Source organism: Limulus polyphemus, unplaced genomic scaffold (genome assembly GCF_000517525.1).
Source record: "Limulus polyphemus unplaced genomic scaffold, Limulus_polyphemus-2.1.2 Scaffold690, whole genome shotgun sequence".
Taxonomy (NCBI): Eukaryota; Metazoa; Arthropoda; class Merostomata; order Xiphosura; family Limulidae; genus Limulus; species Limulus polyphemus.
The window spans coordinates 150,496-171,838 of NW_013666300.1; the positions used below are offsets into that span (position 1 = coordinate 150,496).

Sequence of the window (21,343 nt, forward strand, 5' to 3'; positions counted from 1 at the left end):
GAATAAATGTTATACTAAACCCTTGTATAGAAACAAGCCTTACTGTAAGACATTTTGAAACCATTAAAATATATATATATATATATATATGCACATAAAATATGTGTGACATCTTATGTTTATAACTGTAGAAAAACAAGTTCACATACACATTTTAATACCTTCCTCACTTAGTTTTAAAGAACTGACCAATTCAATTATCCCTTTCCAGTTTCCAGACATGGTCACCAAAACCTTTGATTTCTTCCTCCTCACAATGAAAATACTTACCAAAAAAATACATGAAATTCAGTGTAAGCTTACCAAATAATATCTACTTTCATCTTCAAAATTCATATAGCTTAGTGTGGATTTTCTGTCACTTCTTATATCATAAAGTTTCCAAACATTTGTTATAAGGACCTTTTGAATAAACATTATAATATTTACATCTTAGAATTTAATTATTTTTATTATTGATCAAAAAAGTCCCATTTGATATATCTAGTCAGTTTGAACTTAATTGGTTTTATTAACATATTTAACTTTGAAACTTTACTTTGTTTTCAGTAAATTATAAGTTCTTTTATTTATATATATAATATTTGAATATGATAAACTTAATGGTGTTATTTAATGAATAAGGATTTGAGTCACCAGAATATTTTGCTGTCATTACCGTACAATGTCAACCTAATAAGACTTACCCGAGGTCTTGCCATAGAAGAACACTGCCATAACTTTCAAGGAAATAGAACTGAACTCAAAAATAATGTATAAAAACAAACAAACAGATCTATGGTTTGTTCCCAAGTCTTTTAAACTTCCCACTAAATTCCATTGTTCTCTCTCCAGGAGCTACATCTAATCACTTTCTTATATATTATTCCTCACACCACTTTATTAACTTTACAGCTTGCTGTATTATCCAGTTGTATTTAAGCTTTGCCTTTAGCTACTTTCAAAGGTGTTCTTCATTAGTATTTGTTTCTACCCCTTTTAAGACCTCATAGTATCTGTAATAATAAATCTTTATAGAGAAAAGAAATATGTACTTGGTTAATTACACTCTTAAGGGGTGTTAATTTCTTGAAACATATAAATTTATGCTTTGGGATGAGCAAATAAATTCTAAAAAAAGTTGATAAGCGAGTTTTTTTTACATGCAGGACTTCTTAGAGTTCCACATAAATGTAAGTTTAAACAATTAAAAAATTTCTTTGTGAACTACATTAAATGTCACAAGATGGCAAAATATCAAGTATAAATGTTTAAGAGTAAAAAATTGTTGAAATAGAGTTAAAAAAATTTTTTCTTGAATTTTTGCAGAAAGCTAATTGAGGATTATCTATGCTAGCCATCCCTAATTTTGAAGTGATAGATTAGAGGGAAGACAGCTAGCCAACTCTGGGACTACTCTTTCCCACTGAATAGTGAGATTGACCGTTGTAATGCCCCAATGCGTGGCAAAGGCAAGCATATTCAGCAACAGGTTTCCATTCAACAACCCAAGGATTGAGAGACGAGCACCCTAACCACCAAGCCATGCCAGGCCCCTTAAATCAAAAGGGTTAATCAAGTTAATTAGCAAACTAAAATTAAAGCTAAATTACAGTTACTACAAGTTCATACAGTTCTAACTGTAAAGTGTACTGATATTGGTGATATTTCTAAGTTACTGGTTTTTTTCTGGAGGGGTGGGCATAAATAAAGAAGAGAGAAATGGAAATCAACATCTATGAAGTTAGTATACAGTATGTTGTTTGCTCTCAAGACAAGAATGAAATAAGTGATGCTATTAGTGACCTTGCTAGATTCCACATGGATGGCAAGACACATTTAATTCAAATCACTTAAGCACAAACATACCAAACCAAAAATATTGTTTGTTTATTTTGAATTTCACGCAAAGCTACACGAGGGCTACCTGCGCTAGCCGTCCCTAATTTAGAGGGAAGGCAGCTAGTTATCACCACCCACCGCCAACTCTTGGGCTACTCTTTTACCAACGAATAGTGGGGATTGACCGTCACATTATAACGCCTCCACAGTGGAAAGGGTGAGCATGTTTGGTGTGACGGGGATTCGAACCCTAGACCCTAGGATTGCGGGTCGAGTGCCCTAACCACCTGGCCATGCCGGGCCAACCAAAAATATTAAAAGCATGAAATCTAATATGGCCTAGGAAAACTACACCAGGATAGAATACCAAAAATTGGCAGGTTATTAGTTAGCTAAAACTAAAATAATAAATACATACCTGTATATAGGGTGTTGCATTAATAAACATCTACTGTCATTCCTTGGCCAATGATTGCTCTGCACAAATGGTAATAAGAAAGTTTCTGTTAAACCAAGATAAACAGTTTTAGAAAAGACATCAACAATATATATTGGGTAACAGAATTCACATACCATATGGTTTTTCCCCAAGTCCTTGTTTGATAGTTTTGGAATATTACCTATATTTAAACTCATCATTCTGTAACAAGTACTCAATATGAGCTCTGTTAACCTCGAGGCAATATGCGAGTCGAAATGGATGCGAGATGTTTCTAAATTGAACTAGTGTAATATTTATGTATTCCTCAGCAACTCTCATTGTTAATTCTCCAACATCATTTGGTGGTGTGCTATGGGTCATAATTTTTAGAAATCCCTACAAGAAGTCAAGTGGGATGAGATCAGGAGAACGTGGTGGTCATTCATGTGGGATGAGATCAGGAGAACGCGGTGGTCAATCAAGTGGGATGAGATCAGGAGAACATAGTGGTCATTCAAGGGGGATAAGATCAGGAGAACATTTGGTCAATCAAGTGGGATGAGATCAGGAGAACATAGTGGTCATTCAAGTGGGATGAGATCAGGAGAACATAGTGGTCATTCAAGGGGGATAAGATCAGGAGAACATTTGGTCAATCAAGTGGGATAAGATCAGGAGAACATTTGGTCAATCAAGTGGGATGAGATCAGGAGAACATGTGGTCATTCAAGTAGGATGAGATCAGGAGAACGTGGTGGTCATTCAAGTGGGATAAGATCAGGAGAACATGTGGTCAATCAAGTGGGATGAGATCAGGAGAACGTGGTGGTCAATCAAATGGGATGAGATTAGAACGTAGTGGTCATTCAAGTGGGATGAGATCAGGAGAACGTGGTGGTCATTCATGTGGGATGAGATCAGGAGAACATGTGGTCATTCAAGTGGGATGAGATCAGGAGAACATGTGGTCATTCATGTGGGATGAGATCAGAAGAACATGTGGTCATTCATGTGGGATGAGATAGGAGAACATCTGGTCATTCAAGTGGGATGAGATCAGAAGAATGTGGTGGTCATTCAAGTAGGATGAGATCAGGAGAACGTGGTGGTCATTCATGTTGGATAAGATCAGGAAAACATGTGGTCATTCATGTGATCCTCGATGGACAATCCATTGCTTATCAATCAAGATAACCCAGAATCATCCTACTGTAATGAAATGAAGCACCATCCTTTGGAAATAAATTTATCTTTCAGGATCTGGGTAAGTTTCATCTAAAGCAAGCCCAATTTAACCTTGAAGCATCTGTAAAAAGTTTTGACCATCTCGATTGCCATCAAATAAAAATAGGCCAACAACTTAGTCACCTGCTATTCAACACCAAACATCAACTTTTGGGGATGTTGTGTTTAGCCCATTCTCATCACGTGCCTATTCTCCCGAATCCAACAGTGGCAGTTACATCAGCACACTAGTTCTTCATTTAAAAAGAAGTGTTTTTTTGAGAAGTAAATGCATCCCAGCAGACTGTCACTGGTTTGAATCAGAGTCATGAAACCTTCATAAAATTCAACTTGTCTGTTTCGGTTATCATCCGCAAATTCTTGGTTAATTTGGTACTCATATTGATGGAATTTGTGTCCAAAATCATAGTGACACTCGTGACACAGCCATTGATTGACCAGTTTGCGTGTGGACTGCTGAGTATTTTGTAGCATTGTTACTTTCTAGTGAAGTTCATCAGTTTCACTTCATACCTTTCTGATGGAGGTTGATCATCGAAATTAACAATTTGAAGAAATTATGCCACAATGCTGGCAGTGGTACTATGATTCGGCTATGACTGTTCAGTGGTGAAAGACTTGCTGTATCCAGTTCTAAGTTGCCTTGTTTGGCATAAATCATTATGATATCATCAACTCTTGGAGCACAAGTCATTCTCACAATTTAATAAGCATACAATGAACAGCACACAAAAAAATACATGGTATCAGTGGGATTTCCAGGATTTTTTATTAGGGGGAGCAGGGGGACAGAAAAAATTAACACTTTCATTCCAGTGAGAGTCACAATGTACAAAGAATTTTCAAATATTAAAAGACTAAAAACTGATTATGTCATATGGGGGTCCACCAGGGTGGGCAGAGCTCTCTAATGGGGATTTGAACCACACCCATCCCATTGGACATGCCCCTGCATGATATAATGCATAAATAGAAACAGTAAACTAAAAGAAGGCAACATGCACCCCTTAAAAATAAATAGCCTAAATTAACAGACGTAAAGGAGTACAGATTTATCAACAGAACTTTCTAGCAAACTTAGGAACACCATTGTACAACATGAAATAAAAAATGACAATCCGCTAACCTTCACTTTTTTACTTGGAAATTGCTGAAAAAAAAAAATGTTACAAACAATGATAATCACTGGAAAGTAAGCTGGGGTGCAAAGATATTACCTTCAGTCATACATCTACAGTATCTTGAAATGTATGAAATGAGGACTTGAAAAATATCCATATGGTGCATTAATTCTATTACACCCAGTTCAAAAACACACAATGTACATACACACAGTTTATTTTCATTGTGCTACCTTATAATGATTACTACCTGCTCAACATAGCTGTTAGGAATCACTAGTCCACTGTCTGTGTGCTCATTATGGACTTCAGAAGAGCAAATGGAGCAATTTAAAGTGATTAGACAGAATTCTATTGACTTGGCTGCATTAAAATTTCGAATTTTTATAACCTTGTGAAACTCGGTGAAGAAAAAGCCAGATATTTGAATTATTAAATTAATGTTTCTTTAAGATTTCTAATTTTTTTTTAACTCAATTACATATACACGTCTTTAATATTGATTTATTTACAAAAATATAATGGGTCATATTCTTTTTACCAGAACTACCAACCTTTTTCCCTTTTTTGAGAATAACTTGAACTCCTTCAACAGATATATTTATATAAACCTTCTTCTTTCTGATGCCTTTGGTCTTGAATTCATACTGAAAAAACAAACAAACTAATACACACAATGAATGAGCTGATAACACTCATGGTGAATTGATTCCAAAACTCATTAACAATACTATCTGTGGAAAATATAAGAATAAGATGGGTGACAAAGTTGCTACGACATCACTAAGCACTATTTATCAGATGCATACATACAACAAATAACCTAAACATATTAATTGTACAAGATACAAAACAAGTATAAAGTGAATGACCAAAGTTAATAAGAGGACACTATCTAGGTTGCTGTGTTAATAATTATCCGATTCAATCACACACACACACACACACACTAACTAGTCTAAAAAAAACCACCCATGCAAGATACAAAACAAGAATAAACTAGACAACAAAACTTGCTAAGAAGGCACTGAACACATCTAGAGTGCTGTGTCAAGAGTTACCGAATACGAACACACAGTAACTCAGTTTTCTTACTGGGTAAACAGCCAAAACATGTAATATCAGTACAAAAACATAAAACTTAAGTAAGATGGTCAAGTTCGAAAGTAAGTAAAGGCATGAGTTCATCAACATTGCAATATCAAAGTTAAGTACCAAGTTAGGTTTTGGAATTTCTAACTGAGTATAGAGTTTTTACTCAATATTAAATCACAGTTAAAAGAACAAAAACCTAACTTTACATTTAATTGTGACATATCAATTGTGATGTATTTTTTGCTTTTGATTTTCTAACTTGGCCACTTTTGTTACATCAGTGACGTAGATAAACCAGGGCACCACTCAGAATCTCTTTAGGAGGTCGGGCAAGCCTGGGTAATTTTTTTGTGATTTCCATTATGAATTACTGATCATATAAAATAATTATTAATTGTTTATGTAAACAAGTTAAACAGAAGGAGAACACTGAATACACAAATAATCTTCCCATGTGTTTCAAGGATTTTTTGAATTCACAAGCTTTTAAGTACCGTGTACCATATTTAGATAACTTAGAAGAAGAAGATTTTACTTTTCTTTGAAGTGCACAAATTTGTCAGATTGTACAGTCAGCTTTCTTCTGATCACTGTTATGTACTTAAGTACTGGTTGCTACGTCAGTGAGATGGAGTGCATTCATTCAATAAAAATTCAAAATTTTGTCTTTCTTTTTATGATCATAAGGTCACGGTTAAAGTGGTGATTAAATAAATTGTCTTTGGTTAAATTAATACTCTGTTTAAGCAGTAAGAAAAAAAATGTAAATTTATTATAATTTTTCTACTTTTTATTTTGCAGTTTCTCATACTTCTGTGTGATTAACCCTACATTTACCACCTGGGGTGCATTTGAACCTCAATACACTTAAAATCTTTGACCTAGAGCAGCTATGACACACAGAACCTTCTTCATTATTATAATCCTTTGTAACACAAATCTTTTATTATTCCAGCATCACTCGTAATGCATCATGAATGTTTTGATTCCTGTTTGTACTTACTTTACCACCTGGAATGTATTTGCTACATCCCATCTAGTTTTAGATTTATGATGTAATCTTTTCCATGAAAATATGCAGGAAAGCTACAGAGCTTTATCCCAAGAATGTTTTGGAAATTTCAAGAACATTCTAAAAACAATTTGAAAGACTAAGCAAATAAGTAATCTTAGTTGACATCGTTTACTATTATAGTCAAGTAGAGAGTCTACTAATACTAATTCTGCAAGTAAAATAAAAATTTGAAAAATTGGGAGGATTCATACACCAAAATGTTGAATTTTAACTTGGGGAGTGCAGAAACAGTATAACATTTCACTAACTTCAACACATGATGTCCATCAATACAATTCATCACACCAGGATAACACTACTGCTGCCTTCGTAGCAACTACCATTCATTATAAAACATTCATTGGTATTGTTTAAAAATAGAGGGGAAACAAGTGATAAAAATTTTTTGAAGAAAATAAGGATGATGTAGGAATGGTAATGACAAAAAGTACAAAAACAAGGTAAGGATGAATATACAAATCCATACAAAACTCCCTATATAAGTAGCCAAATCTTTCCAAGAAAAACTTTTATCAACAACTAAATGTTGAATTCCTTTCATTTGCATGAATTCAGGTTTGAATAAAAGCATTTAAACTGAATAATGCTATACAGTCTTATAATGGCTAATTCCCAAACACTTGTAACATTAACTCACTGGCTAATTATGTTGGGATTTTTGTATGGTTTTGTGTATTTGTCCCTACCTTGTTTCTATTGGCATTTTTAAACAATACCAATGAATATTTTATAATGAATGGTAGTTACTATAAAGGCAGTAGTTTTAGCCTGTCACGAGATGAGTTGTGTTGAAGTTTGTGAAATGCTATTCTGATTCTGCACTTCCCAAGTTAAAATGGAACATTTTGGTGTGTAAATCATTCCAACAACTTCAAGCATTGGTGAGCTAGCCCTTCTAACACAGAATCAGAATAATCAACAGAAAATTTGGCTGTTAATATTTGCCAGTTCTCTTCTTTAGCAATGTTTTTTGGCTAAACTGAAGATCTTAATAGCTTTTGGAAAACCTAAGTTAGGAGTTAATAAAAGTCTGTTACATTCTTATAAGAGGGATCTGAGACTATGGTGAGCAATGCATAATGTGTGTCGGTCCTTTTTTTTTTCCCAGCACATCCCTACCATGGTTAGTGTTAACACATCTCACTCCAAAGTTGAAAGCAAGCAAGGATACAATTATGTCACAGGGAGTGATTATATCCTAGGGTTGGGAGAAGAAAGTATATTTAATGTAGAAGAAAGCAGTTGATCAGAAAGTAAAAATTTCATTGATCAAGTTGTAGAACAGTAAGAAAATGAAAGAAATGCTTAAACTGAGTCAGAATCACGATAATCTGAAGATGAAATATCACCACAAAGAGGAAAGCAAAGAGATGGTCAAAATGCCTTTGATATGGGTTTGATTCTGCAACTTCTATAATAACCTGTCGTACAAAAATTGTTTTCTGGGTATTTAGTTCAACACATCACTATACCAAGTGGTTAAGGCAAAATAGAAACTAACATAGTATAATGAGGGTTAAAGAGTTCAACAGCTAAGTTTACAGATAAACCTGTATACTTAACAGTTTACTGGATAGAAGTATCTAGCTTTGAATTAGGTTGCTCTGGGAAAAAAAAAATTCAAATTCAAGTAAAAGGTTGAATGAAAAGCAGTGGTCAAAATGTGCAATAAAAAAGATGTTTTAACAGGCCCCTCACAAACCATTGGGGGACATTTTTCTTGAAAAAAACTACCCAATCCAGTTTTTCTTAATTTGAACTGAAATTTTGTGGACATGTTTATTGGATAAAAAGAAGGCATTTCCCACACTCTTTTAGTGTTGGAGCTGCAAAAAGTGACTGAAATCCATCAGTGCATCACACGCTTAACAGCCAAACACAAGAAGCATGGAATTGGAAGTCTCCAAATGACACGCAGGGGTATTCAGGAACCGTTTAGAACCACCTTGGTAGTTATTGTGCAGCAAGCCAAATACAATATTATACCTGTAGCTGCTTTCAAAGTGTTCCTGTCTGCTCATCCTACTGCTGACTATCATGATGTTTCGACCTTCCCTACCGAATCGCAGGTGAAATCGTTGGTATCTCAATTGAAAGTTAAACATAAGGTGATAGCGGAAGCATAAAAGGTTGGCAATTGTTTAATTAATGGCTTTATTGATATATACTGAATTTACTCCCAGCAGGTAGACCTTAGTACTAGCTAGTATGGAGACTTGAGGATGCTGTATTTCACTTAAAAATTTATCAGTTAACAAACACTTGTCTCAAAGTTGTCTCGAAAAGATACATTCAAAACCACCCTCTTTAGGAGAATCTGGATTGAATTTACTTTTAATATTCAACAAACTGTAATGTAAAGACACCCTTTGGTTCTTGAGGGACATGTTAAAATAAGTCTGAAAATTTAGAATTATAAGTAGCAAGGTAAGAACAACATACCTGTATGTTAGTCCAAAAATTTAATGTAACAAAATTTAAAGGCAAGCCATTCCAAAGACCAACCACCCTGTTAGTAAAATAAAACTGTCTTAACTGAAGATCACTTCTACTTACCAAAATTTATATTTGTGTCCCCTAGTCCTACCATTCTCATCATGAAATATGAAAAAAGATGATTCATCAACACTATCAATTTTCTTAACTACCCTAAACATCTTCTTTTTTTTTAAAAGTATATTTTCTATTACAGTTCTGGGTATGTTTTGGTCTTAATGAAACAAATTTCCTTACCCTAATATCCATACTTTTTTCCTTGTTTTCAGAAACAGCCTGACAGATTTTACAATTCCTAAATAATCTGAGGGGATTCACTTTTTGTATGATTAAAATAAGAAATTATACATCTTGAGTCTAGGGTTTCTACTTACACAAGACAATTTTCTGCAGTCTGGTAATTTTATGTTGTACACTTATTAGCATCATGTAACGATATCCTGAAAATACAACTACATATTCACTGCAACTGAATTTATGATTTTTTTCAGCATTACCCAAATATGGTACTAGAAAAAAACCTTTGCTTTATCAGCTGTGATATCCTAGTACGTGGTATGCTGTAAATTCATTCCCTTAACAACAACGTCGTGTTAAAATTATGTCACAGAAAACAAGATCAATCAGAGAGATTAAATACCCTCTCCCTGCTGCTCCTTTTTGATATTGCATGCATTTATATTGGAAAACATCAAATTTCACCTTTGAAAACTCAGAAAATCCTTCTCAGATCCAGAATGATTTACGATTCGGATCATTTTTTTGTATTGTGATGAGAGATCTCAACCTTAATGTGCTCATGAAATTTGGTACAAATATAATCACACATTACAGAGTTACTAACTCAAAACTGTGAAAATGCACTATTTCTCCATTATAAAAAAAAGCTTCAAAGTGATCCAGAATCCAAATTTGGACCAAATATGGGGAAGACTGTCCAATACTGACTTCCCATCTTGCATAAAATTTTAGTGTACATCAGTTTGTTAGTTTTCAAGATACACCGACAGACACAGATTCGATTACAATGCCACCCCCCCTTCTGGGGGGCAAGAGTAACAATACAAGCAAAGCTTAATGGATTGCCATGTTAAATACCACTCAACCTTGAAGAATAAGCCTAGATCCTGGAATCAGTGATATCTGACCATTAATTAGTTCTATTTCAGAATAACAAGTTTTTTCTTTCTCATTTATGTGAATTATTTATTTTTACCTCTAACCTTGTCTTATATTTTTTACTTCTGTCTAACTGACATTTTCTTTTTAATCAATCATTATTTTACTTCATCAGTACTCAAAACAGTTTCCTTTCATATTCTTCTTTTTTTTAAAAACAAAAAAACCTCTCTAATCTTTCTATACCTAACATTCTAGTTTCCTGTCATATTACACAATGACACTGTTTGTCAAAACACTGTCATAATATCACTTCCCCACCCTTTTCTCATATTTAGCTTTACTTAGTCACAATTAAAGCTAAATTATACATCTTAAATTAGGTAAGAATGTTTTGACAAACAATTTGGGAGAAACAAAACAGTTAGAATAATAAGAAACATAGTAATATTTACATACAAAATCTTGGATACAATACACCAAATTTGAAATAGGATCACAGCAAAAACAATTAAACTTGTTGCACTTTGTAAGCTTCCAGTTTATAGTCACAACAACTAACTCAAACATCTTGTACCATTACCTGATTGTTGATTCTTATAAGAAATGTTAACAACACTAAGCTTTAATACAAGGAAAATGAGTGTTCTTACTCTAATGCGTCGCATTGCAGATACAATTTCTACTCTGCTACTGGGTCGGGGAATATCCAGGGTACCTATGTACTAAAAGTTAAAAAAAAGTCTTTAATTTTATGCATGGTATGAAAGTTTCATACACTACTAGATGTACTAAGTTATAAAGTATGTGATCTGAAATTACTTATTTTCAATACTGAAACATAAAAGAAGACGACAAAACTTCATACTTATCACCCAATTTTTTTCTCAAGCATCTACGTACAATAGCTTTCTATGTCAATATTTTAGAGTTTGTCAGATTATGTTTTTAAGAAATAATAAAAATTTGTATTCTTAGGTGACTTTTGGAAGATTCCATATTTTAAGTATGATTCACTCACAAGACAATAAATTATCAAAAAACAACAACACTTTCATATAATTTACATTTGCATATTTCTCAACGTAACAACTACAAGTACTTTCAGAATAATGCAAGGCTTAATCTATACAAGGTACAGCTGCTGTGCTTACAGAATCAACATGCTTAGTTGTTAAAAAAAACTAACAATGTTTTAAGATATTATGAGAATTTTAGTGTAATTTAAGACTATGCAGTGATTAGTAAAATTATTAGAAAGATTAAACTAAAAAACAACTAATGTATAAAACCAAAACGTTCAGTACAAGTTCCTTATACAGATACCTCTTTCCTGATAGTTCCAAGTTAATTTGATTGGATAACTGGGTGAGAAACAGAGCTGGAAGATTAGTGAAATTTACTAACTGTTGGGCTCATTATTTGATTATATTTAACTAATCAATTATTCTCATGAGACTTGGACAATTGGAATAATAAAAAAAAGTAATAATCAGAAACATTAATTTTGATTAGTTGATTATTTTGTGCAAAATTAATCTATTTGATGATAAATTTGATAAATCGATTAAGTTTTGTGCAATAATCAGTGCAACTGATCTGGCAAGTATCAACTATATCGACTAATCAAATTAACTGCCCAGCTCAAGTAAGAAAAGCTTCTCTACTACTTTTCATAACAGGGTCTAAAGGACGATTATAAAAGAAAACCCTTATTTAAAATTGTTACATCTTAAAACTACTTATCCTATGGAAACCTTCAGAATCGTACGTTTTTATTAAGAAATGTTAGGACATGATACAGGATGTTTTCAAAACAACCTTATCTATATATCTATATTGCTTTCCTCACAAGCTCAAACTCCTTTTACTTAACCTTTTCTTTTCTCCTATCAATGGTACCAGACTCGAATAAAATGCATTCCACTGTACAAGATACTGCAAGAATTAATGAGCACTCTTCAGAAAAGATGTTTGCAGTAGCTTCATTTAGGAGTGGGCTTGATATGTTGATTGAAAATATGTAAAGCATAGTAAGCACATTTGGTGATAGTTCTTCAAACATCCTATACCATGTCTTAACTTTTCTGAATAAAATGTATGATTCACAATGTGCCTCTGGTGAAATTTAGTTCTTAAAAGATGAGAAGTTAAGATAAAATAATTTGAATTCCTTGATTTCTTGTGTATTATTTTTTAAAGATTTAAGTATAAGATAATATTCTGCATGTTTATAATAAATTCTTTGGTTGTTGTCTGTAACCCTTGTAGAAGTTTTACGATTTCCTTCATTTTTATATGAAATTTCCTCTTAACTTTCACTATACAAGCTCTATATTGTGCATGTACATATTCCATCTGTGCTTTCCCAATATTTACAAATTAATGTATAAACATGACTTTCCAAGTGGTTTTACAATTATTACATAAACAAATATACAGAATGCAAACTTACTTTTGCTGAAAATGTAATTCCATGATGAAAAGCTTCTTCATTGTGTAATGGGATTCGACTATCAAAGGAATCATCGTTCACTAAATTGTATCGTTTCTTGGATGGCATTTTAAAACCACACTTCACACTGCCATTTTTCAGAACAAATAGGTCCTCATATTTTCAAGTGTTAATCACTATCTTGCAAAAAAAATATGACATCCAAATCCTTACTCCTTTTGGATGATCTGTGATGAATGTACTGCATTAACTTGTTTTTTGAAAAAGCAGATGCCAGTTACGCAAGAGGTAACATGCATAATTTCGTTCCTGAAACTTGGGGACACATTTATTTCTCTTTTCTAAGCACAGTTTTAACACGTACATGTAGTCTTTGAAGAAGACCATGCATTATTCTGTAAGTCTATCTCTGGTCAGTATAACTGTAAAAAGATACAGTAAACAAAAATAACTTGCATTAGCACTTTCCAAATAAACCTAGTAATTTAGTAACAATGACTTTTATAAAGAAAGAGATGCTAACTTTAATACTGATAAAACTATGGAATGAAAAATGCTATACTCTTTCTTAGCTCTTGCTCATTATTTTCTTGGTAAGAGTTCCATATGGCACCCCCCACTCAATTTTTAAAAAAATTCATCAAAGTAATATTTATGTATTAATAAATCATATTAATAGTATGATCTTATAATTTTGATACATTATTATACCACTTACTTCATTAATTAGATGTACAATCTTCTTGGGGATAAACTTTACAAATGTCTTGTATAAAGGCATCAAAAAGGCTACTTTTATCAGAATATAATGTTCGGTGTCAAAAGGAAATGGGGGTGCCAAAGTAGTTTGGAACATTTTTTTTCATTTTTTTTTTGGTAAACCCCAAAAAGCTATGCCCCAATTTTTCTAATATGCCCCTTGAAATAAACCCTTTTCAGAATCTTTTTTATTCAGGCAATTCTACAATTTTTGGGTGGGGGTGCCATATGGAACTCTTTCTATTTTCTTCACTTTAAATAGATTTACAACTGAATTTTTGTGGTAGGAAAGTAAAAATTAAAAACATTACAACATATGCAAGAGTCCTATTTTATGAAGTTTATCTAACATGTATGTTAAGTAGCAACTTCTTTAAAAATGACCAAACAAGCATTTTGTTTTATAAATGTGGTTTTTATAGTTTTCCAAAATATTTCAAGATATTTTCAATACAATGATTACATAATTTTTATGCATTATTTATTTTATTACACGTTTTTAACACGTTAAACTTTACTGTTCAAGTTATTTCTTTTTATCATCCTCTGAAATTTATTACCTTTTCATTGTTTTCTGAAAAATATTCATAAATCTTAATTTCAATGCTCAGTTGGTGTAATCCTGACCATAGGCCCAATAAAAATAATAAAAATATATATTATTTTGAGGGACTGAGAAAATTTAATTCGAAAGCATATCCATCTAAATATTGCGATTTTTTATTTTCGTTACATTGCTTCAAAGCAACAGCTGGAAAACAGTGAAATTTTTTATTTTAAAACTAAAAGACAAACTTTTTAGTTCAAAACTTCAATAAACTAAGGCCCTAAACGGACTTATAAATAGAGAATATTGTTTATTTATCCGATTTACTTATTTTCGTCATCGAATCCCAAAATGGCAATATATAATTACTAATTTAGTGCAAACGCTGCAGTTCTATTACTACTTCTGTACTAAACAAACAGTTTAAAAGTACTGAAGTAACTTCACTACACTAGTCTACACTACAGTAACCCTAACCACTGAAACCAGCCCGAATCAACACCTGTCAGTCATAACTTCATTCACCACAAACTACACTAACATGTTCAGATTTAATTAAATAGATAAATTTAGCAGAAACAACGCTAAAACTCACCAACTCAATATAAAAGAAGCACAAGCGTATTAACTAAATAACTGTTATTGTATTTTACTTACTAAACCAGGCTATAGTTCTTACTAGTAGTAATACTACTACTATGTGATCAAGCGCCTCTGACTTAACAGCGACACCTGTGGAAGTATGCAAATAATATAACATAAAATTTAAGGACAAGAAGGGACCTGTTGATTCTAGAAAGTCTCATACACTAAGCTAAATTTAAAAAAGATATATTAAAAGTCAGCCTTAATCATTCAAATATTTATAAAGCCTTCCTTTAAGCTTCTGTGAATTTCCTACGTCCACCATATCCGAAGGCAACCCATTTCGAAGGCCAAACATCCTGTTAAAATAATAAACAGTATTAGCTAGATTCCTTACTTACCAAAATAGTCCTATATTTCTCATTATTAAATACAAAAAAAAATAATGAATCGACACTATCAATTCCCTTAATAATCTTAAACACCTTATACAGATCCCCTCCAACCTTTTTTTCTTCAAGACAAGACAATTCCAAAGAATTTAACCTGTAGTAAGACAACCTTCTATCCGCGATATCATGTGTGGTTACAAACATTTTTAAAATAGTAAAAAGTAGTTTGTTTAGTCATGCTTAAAGTATTAAGCTCATATCACAATAGATTAGATAAACTATAACAATAACTTATGATGAAATGTAAAAATTTAAGGTGGAACTGTGGAAAACTTAACATTTAAAATCCTTAGATGGATGACAAATCTTTGAAGCTGCAGCAGTAATGTTAAAGAATATTTGATAAACAATAAATTAAAAATATACTTTTACATTAGAATTTTAACAATACATTTTAAACTGTATAAAATTTGCAGCATGAAAGTCTATATGCTCACAACATCTATCATCGGAATCATGATGAAGGAAGAAAAATAAGATCTAAATGCATTTTACTTTCTTCAACATAGCCATAACTCTGTGAATGTGAATTTTCCTATAAATATCCCCTCTCCTAGTGATTCAGAGGCCCCTGGTTGTCTAGCCCCTTCTGAGCTTATGAGATTAAAACCAAAATTACTACCAAGTTCGCAAGCAAGCAAGACTCAGAGGCAAGCCTAAGGGCTTATAATGCTAAAAACCGGTCTTCGATACTCGTGTTGGGCACAGTTCAGATAGTCTATTGTATAGCTTTGTGCTTAACAGAAAACAAGCTGAAAAACAAACCTATAAATATTTATATTTAATTTGTTGAGTTTTTAACCGGTGTAAAGGATAGTCGTGTTTTTATTATATATTTATAGTGAGTTAGCAATATTTATGTCGATTTCTTTACGAACATATTTTAAACTAACACTTTATCAAACCATATCAGGCTTAACCAGAAATTTCAGCTTTTAATCACTGAAATCAGAAAGGTACTTTCTCCAAAACTAGCGGGGGAAGAGGGGGGTAGTGTACACCCGAGGACCCAGTGGTTGGGTCTAGAAGCAGACTCCCGATTGGGTCAAGGGATACGAATTCCGGGCGCTCTTTGATTTTAAGCATTTTCTGTGCTAAAAGAATTGCTTTCTTTGTTGGATAGTGTTGTTATTTTGGTTATAATTTTTATACATGAAATATAGGAAGAGGGGGGCTGAACAACCGAGACAAGTTTCATCCCTTTTAAGAATGGTTTACCCTGAAGGAAGATAAACTGTTGAATTGGATCATTTTCTGTGATTTCGGGGAAGATAAACTGTTGAATTGGATCATTTTCTGTGATTTTAGGGAAGATAAATTGTCGAATTGGATCATTTTCTGTGATTTTAGAGCCCATTTAAATGAATCCGTGAGATGGGCATCAAATACGTGAGGTTTGACATGGTTTGGGCTACTCTTTTACCAATGAATAATGGGATTGACCGTAACGTTATAACACCCCCACGGCTGAAAGGGCGAGCATGTTTGGTGGGGCGGGGATTCAAACCCGCAACCTTCAGCTTGCGAGTCGAGCGCCTTATCCACCTGGCCATGCCGGGCACAACTTAAATTACAGAGCTCCATCTATAATCACTAACCTAAGTTACGGAGGTCCACCTATAATCATTATCTTAAGTTATAAAGCTCCACCTATAATCACTAACCTAAGTTACAGAGCTCCACCTATAGTCACTAATCACTAACCTAAGTTACGGAGCTCCACCTATAATCATTATCTTAAGTTATAAAGCTCCACCTATAATCACTAGCCTAAGTTACAGAGCTCCACCTATAGTCACTAATCGCTAACCTAAGTTACGGAGCTCCACCTATAATCACTAGCCTAAGTTACAGAGCGCCACCTATAGTCACTAATCGCTAACCTAATTTACGGAGCTCCACCTATAATCATTATCTTAAGTTATAAAGCACCACCTATAATCACTAGCCTAAGTTACGGAGCTCCACCTAGAATTACTAACCTAAGTTACATTGGTCCACCTACAATAACTGACCTAAGTTACGGAGCTCCACCTGGAATCACTAACCTATATTTTACATAATTTCTAGCTTTGCTAGAACTATTGCTCATATGCGAGTCATAATGTAATGATGGTGGTTCCTTCGAAATTTCCTCAAGTAAGTCATAAAACAATTTTGATTGAACACAATATGCTAAGCTTACTTAAATAGTTTCTTACTTTTTAAATCCCCCTTTTAATTAATTTTATTTTGATAAATTGAAATTATATTGCATTAAATTAAATATTTGGCGAAATATAAACTGATTAGTTAAAAATATAACCAAAACATTAATTGTTTTATGTATAGTGTTTTTAGTTGTTTTTTTATTGACCAAAGCGAACCTATGTTCTTAAAGGATTTGAATAATAAATTGTTTTTAGAAAAGACAATTCTTGTGAAAATAGGAAAAAATAACTGTTTTTGAAAAAAAAAAACATTAAAAGAAAAACTCATCACTAGTCGTTGTGATGAGTTTCAAGTTGACGTTTGTGTAATTTTTGATGCTGAAACAACGAAATTAACAGGTTAATTTGTTAGCCCAGAGCTACACGGTGGTCTATCTACACTATGTCCTCTGCGGGGAATTGAACGCCGGATTTTAGTACTGCAAGTCCGTAACTCTTACCCACCAGTGAAAACATCTGAACATAAACTACGTAATTGTATGTAGAAGTACACGATTTTGAGTTTGTTTGACTTTCTTAAGCTTCTCTATTTTACAATATAGTATGTAGTAATTGATTTAGTTGAGAAATATAATATATGGAATTGAAAAATTACTGGTTATAAAAAATTTATTTGATCAATCATGTTTTGAGCCCCTATGGGCCATGTGCCCATTTCCACTCCCCAGTTCAGTCAGCCCCTGGTTCTAATGTTATAACTTTAAAGTTTACCCATTTCTAAAATGTAGACAAAAATGTTACATAAAACATTTAATATCAATGAAATTATAAAATAAATTCACATAGATGCGAAAATATAGAGATATGTTGGGTAATTTGCATTAAAACGATTTTATAGCCTCAGCACGTCTTTACGGTGCATGTCGACGTGGTCAGTCAGCTCTATCTGACGACCGTGCATCCTTACAACGGCCCTTCAGCGTAGTTTCCATTGCAAAAGCTTTCACGTTCAAAGTACACCACTTCTTCTTGATGTTTTCTATAATCCATCTAATGTATTAAGGACGGTAGTTTCCCAGCACCCTTTTCAACAGTTCAATCGTACAGAAATTCACAGGCACTGCGTCCGACGACTTGACCGGTACGTCTTCTTACAGAATAGCATAAATACTCCTTTCATTTTCCAGCTGCTTGAGGTATGCGACAGTTAAGTAAACATGTCATTGAAGCAACTTGTGTATATGTGGCTTGTTTCACTTTTCCAGATGGAGATTCTTCTTGATTATGTTAAGTACTGTCGCCTGGGGCACATGGACGGCTTTTGCTACTAACCTTTTCGTTCATGGATTCTCACTTGATACAAGATGCCACAGTTTGCATACCACAGCTTGAATACGACTTGTTGCAGGTCTCTTTCTTGATGTTCCTGATGGTAGGGGGCCCAAGTTGATCCACATTTGTTTCTTATTTCAATACATGTAAGTATAAGGGATGTCCTGCCTTCGAAATTATAATTGCCCGATCTGAACACATATTTATGATCTGAATGTATGACTATTTTGCGTTGATAAGGGCTGTTATATACTCTTCTCAAAAGCGATCAGTTTTTTGTTTTGGGAGGCACCACACCCCCTACGAAACGCGAAACAATATCACAGTGTAGTTCTAAATCATGCCGTTTCATCACTTTATATCTGGTGTAGTTATAACGTGATTTGTATGTTCAAATTCGTTTTAACATTACGTACAAAAGACTGCTAAAGGCATTTGTACATATTACATCGAAATAAAGGAGCAAATAGTAAGAGCTATACAGCAATTATTATTCTAATAAACAAGTTATGTTTTACCAGTTAATTGCTTAGATCACAAACTCCAATGAATCATGAACGAAGAGTACGTAGTTCTGTGATAAAAAGTTATTCGGAAGTTAAGCCAAGTATATTCAAGTATTATAATAAAACCGATATTGTTGGCGCTCAAAGTTGGCTTTTTGCCAAAAGATACAACATATAGCTACCAGTAATTAAACCCAGCCGTTATGGATAACAAAATTAAATGTGATGAAAGCCACTGCAGATTTGTCAATATTTTAATAAAACACATTATAGTTAGATATACTCGTATATAAGTAACAATAAATACAAGAATGTGAAATAATAAACACGTTGTAGTGTAATTAGTAAGAGCAGTTAAAAGTAACTAAACATCAAATAGCTTTAGGCAAAATAGCTACAAGTTAATAACTATAGATGGCGCTTTCTTATGGCATGCCTTTCGATGTTTAACAATAAAGTTAACAGTAGAAAATGTATGATATTTTTTGTTCGGTACGTAATTTGTGTATTTTCAAGTACATTTTTCATTCTGTCTACGTTCTACTTATACAAATGAACATTTTTTAAAGAAAGTGTATAAAAATCTGAAATCGTGCTCGACTTTTAAACAAATTTTGACATTAATTTTAGTCTGGCGTCATTCTTGTTCTTGGATTATTGCAAGGGTATATATATATGCCAGATATACGTAAAAGAAATTTAAATAGAAAACTTATAGCACTGTACATATTTGTCTACTTATTACTATTTTTCGATCTTTAAATGATTCAGTAAAAACTCAAAAAGTCATTCCAATCACACATGGTATAATATCGCCTTCTCGTTAGGCCTAGTCTCTTGCGTTGCCTAAATGTACTATATATATATATATATATATATTTAAATATTACGAACATGTTTGATTTTATTATTTTTTAAAACTAAGTAATAGTAAAGTTAACAAAAGCATTTTTAATTTTGAAGTTGTCTTTACTTATCCTACAAAATGATTGAGTCAGTTTTATGGAAAAAAACACATAACCAAAAAACAGGTGTTTAAGGAATGTATTGTAAAGAATAAACAACCTGTTTGAAAGATTAAATAAAATAATAATTTTTACAGGTACAATTGGTGATATAAAATGCCATCTATAAATAATAACTGTAACTAATTAGATACAGTCAATGTTTTTATGTCTTTAAAGCAGGTCTAGTTAAATTTTTGCTCATTTTAAAAACCATATTAGAAATATCTTAATTTGTCTCGAGCATTCCATTTTGTATGTTTGTTTATTTTTAAGCAAATAGCTACAAAATGGGTTATTTTATCTGTGCCCATCACGGGCATCGAAACCCGTTTGATTTTTAGTGTTGTAAGTCCACTGACTTACCGCTGAGCCTCTGTGTGTCTGTAGGTGTGGGTGTGGGGGGAGGCTTTGCATTCAAATACATTACAAATTTAAAAAATCTTCTAACAAACCTAGGTGACGATACTATCGTTGTAAACTAAAATATTCATATTTGTATTTATATACTTTTTCGCTAGAGGGCGCATTAGGATACTATGAAACAGAACTAGAAAGTGTATGGCCAAAACAGTAGTTTCTACATGTTACTAACAGTAATTATGACAACGGAATATGATATTGCTTTGGAAGCTCCCCTCCTGGTGGCTAAGCGGTAAATCTGAAGGCTTATAGTGCAAAATATCAGGTTATATATCCACGGTGGGCAGAGCACAGATAGCCTATTGTGTAGCTTTGCACTTAACAAACACAGGAAGGCCTAAGCATGTGACAGCTACTTTCGCAACATGCGCTAGACAATTTTTATATTACACGAATATTTTGGGAATACGTTATTATATCCTTTCTCATATAAAAAAAAAAACTTTTGAATTACAATAATAAATGAATGTTACCATTTAATACCTCTGTTTTGTAAATAGCATGACCTAAATTTGGTTATAACAAAACAAATATATATATATAGAATTCAACTTGCAGACGAGAAACCCGTGACGCTCACGATGCCTCATTAACGCTGGATTCAGATACTACAAGCGAGAATACAGAGCTAGCTTGCTCCTATTAAGTTAATCCCCATTTATTATGTTACGTATTACAATTTCAAATAGCCTAAAACCGAGTTAACTTGTAATTTAGATTTAGTAGTTAAATAAATG

At 33.0% G+C, this 21,343-nt stretch overlaps 1 protein-coding gene across 1 annotated transcript in view; it reads right to left on the reverse strand.

The window, feature by feature from the left end:
* LOC106459984 (carboxyl-terminal PDZ ligand of neuronal nitric oxide synthase protein-like) overlaps positions 1-14,851 on the reverse strand; it is a gene marked incomplete at its 3' end in the record, with an annotated part of 45,187 nt that extends 30,336 nt beyond the window's left edge. Inside the window, exons 1-5 of the mRNA XM_022386574.1 lie at positions 14,750-14,851; positions 12,849-13,270; positions 11,047-11,118; positions 5,163-5,255; positions 2,240-2,298 (exon numbers count right to left, since the gene is read on the reverse strand). Coding sequence (XP_022242282.1) covers positions 2,240-2,298; positions 5,163-5,255; positions 11,047-11,118; positions 12,849-12,956 — 332 coding nt within the window. The remainder of the gene's footprint in view (positions 1-2,239; positions 2,299-5,162; positions 5,256-11,046; positions 11,119-12,848; positions 13,271-14,749) is intronic.
* Between the last annotated feature and the right edge of the window lie 6,492 nt (positions 14,852-21,343).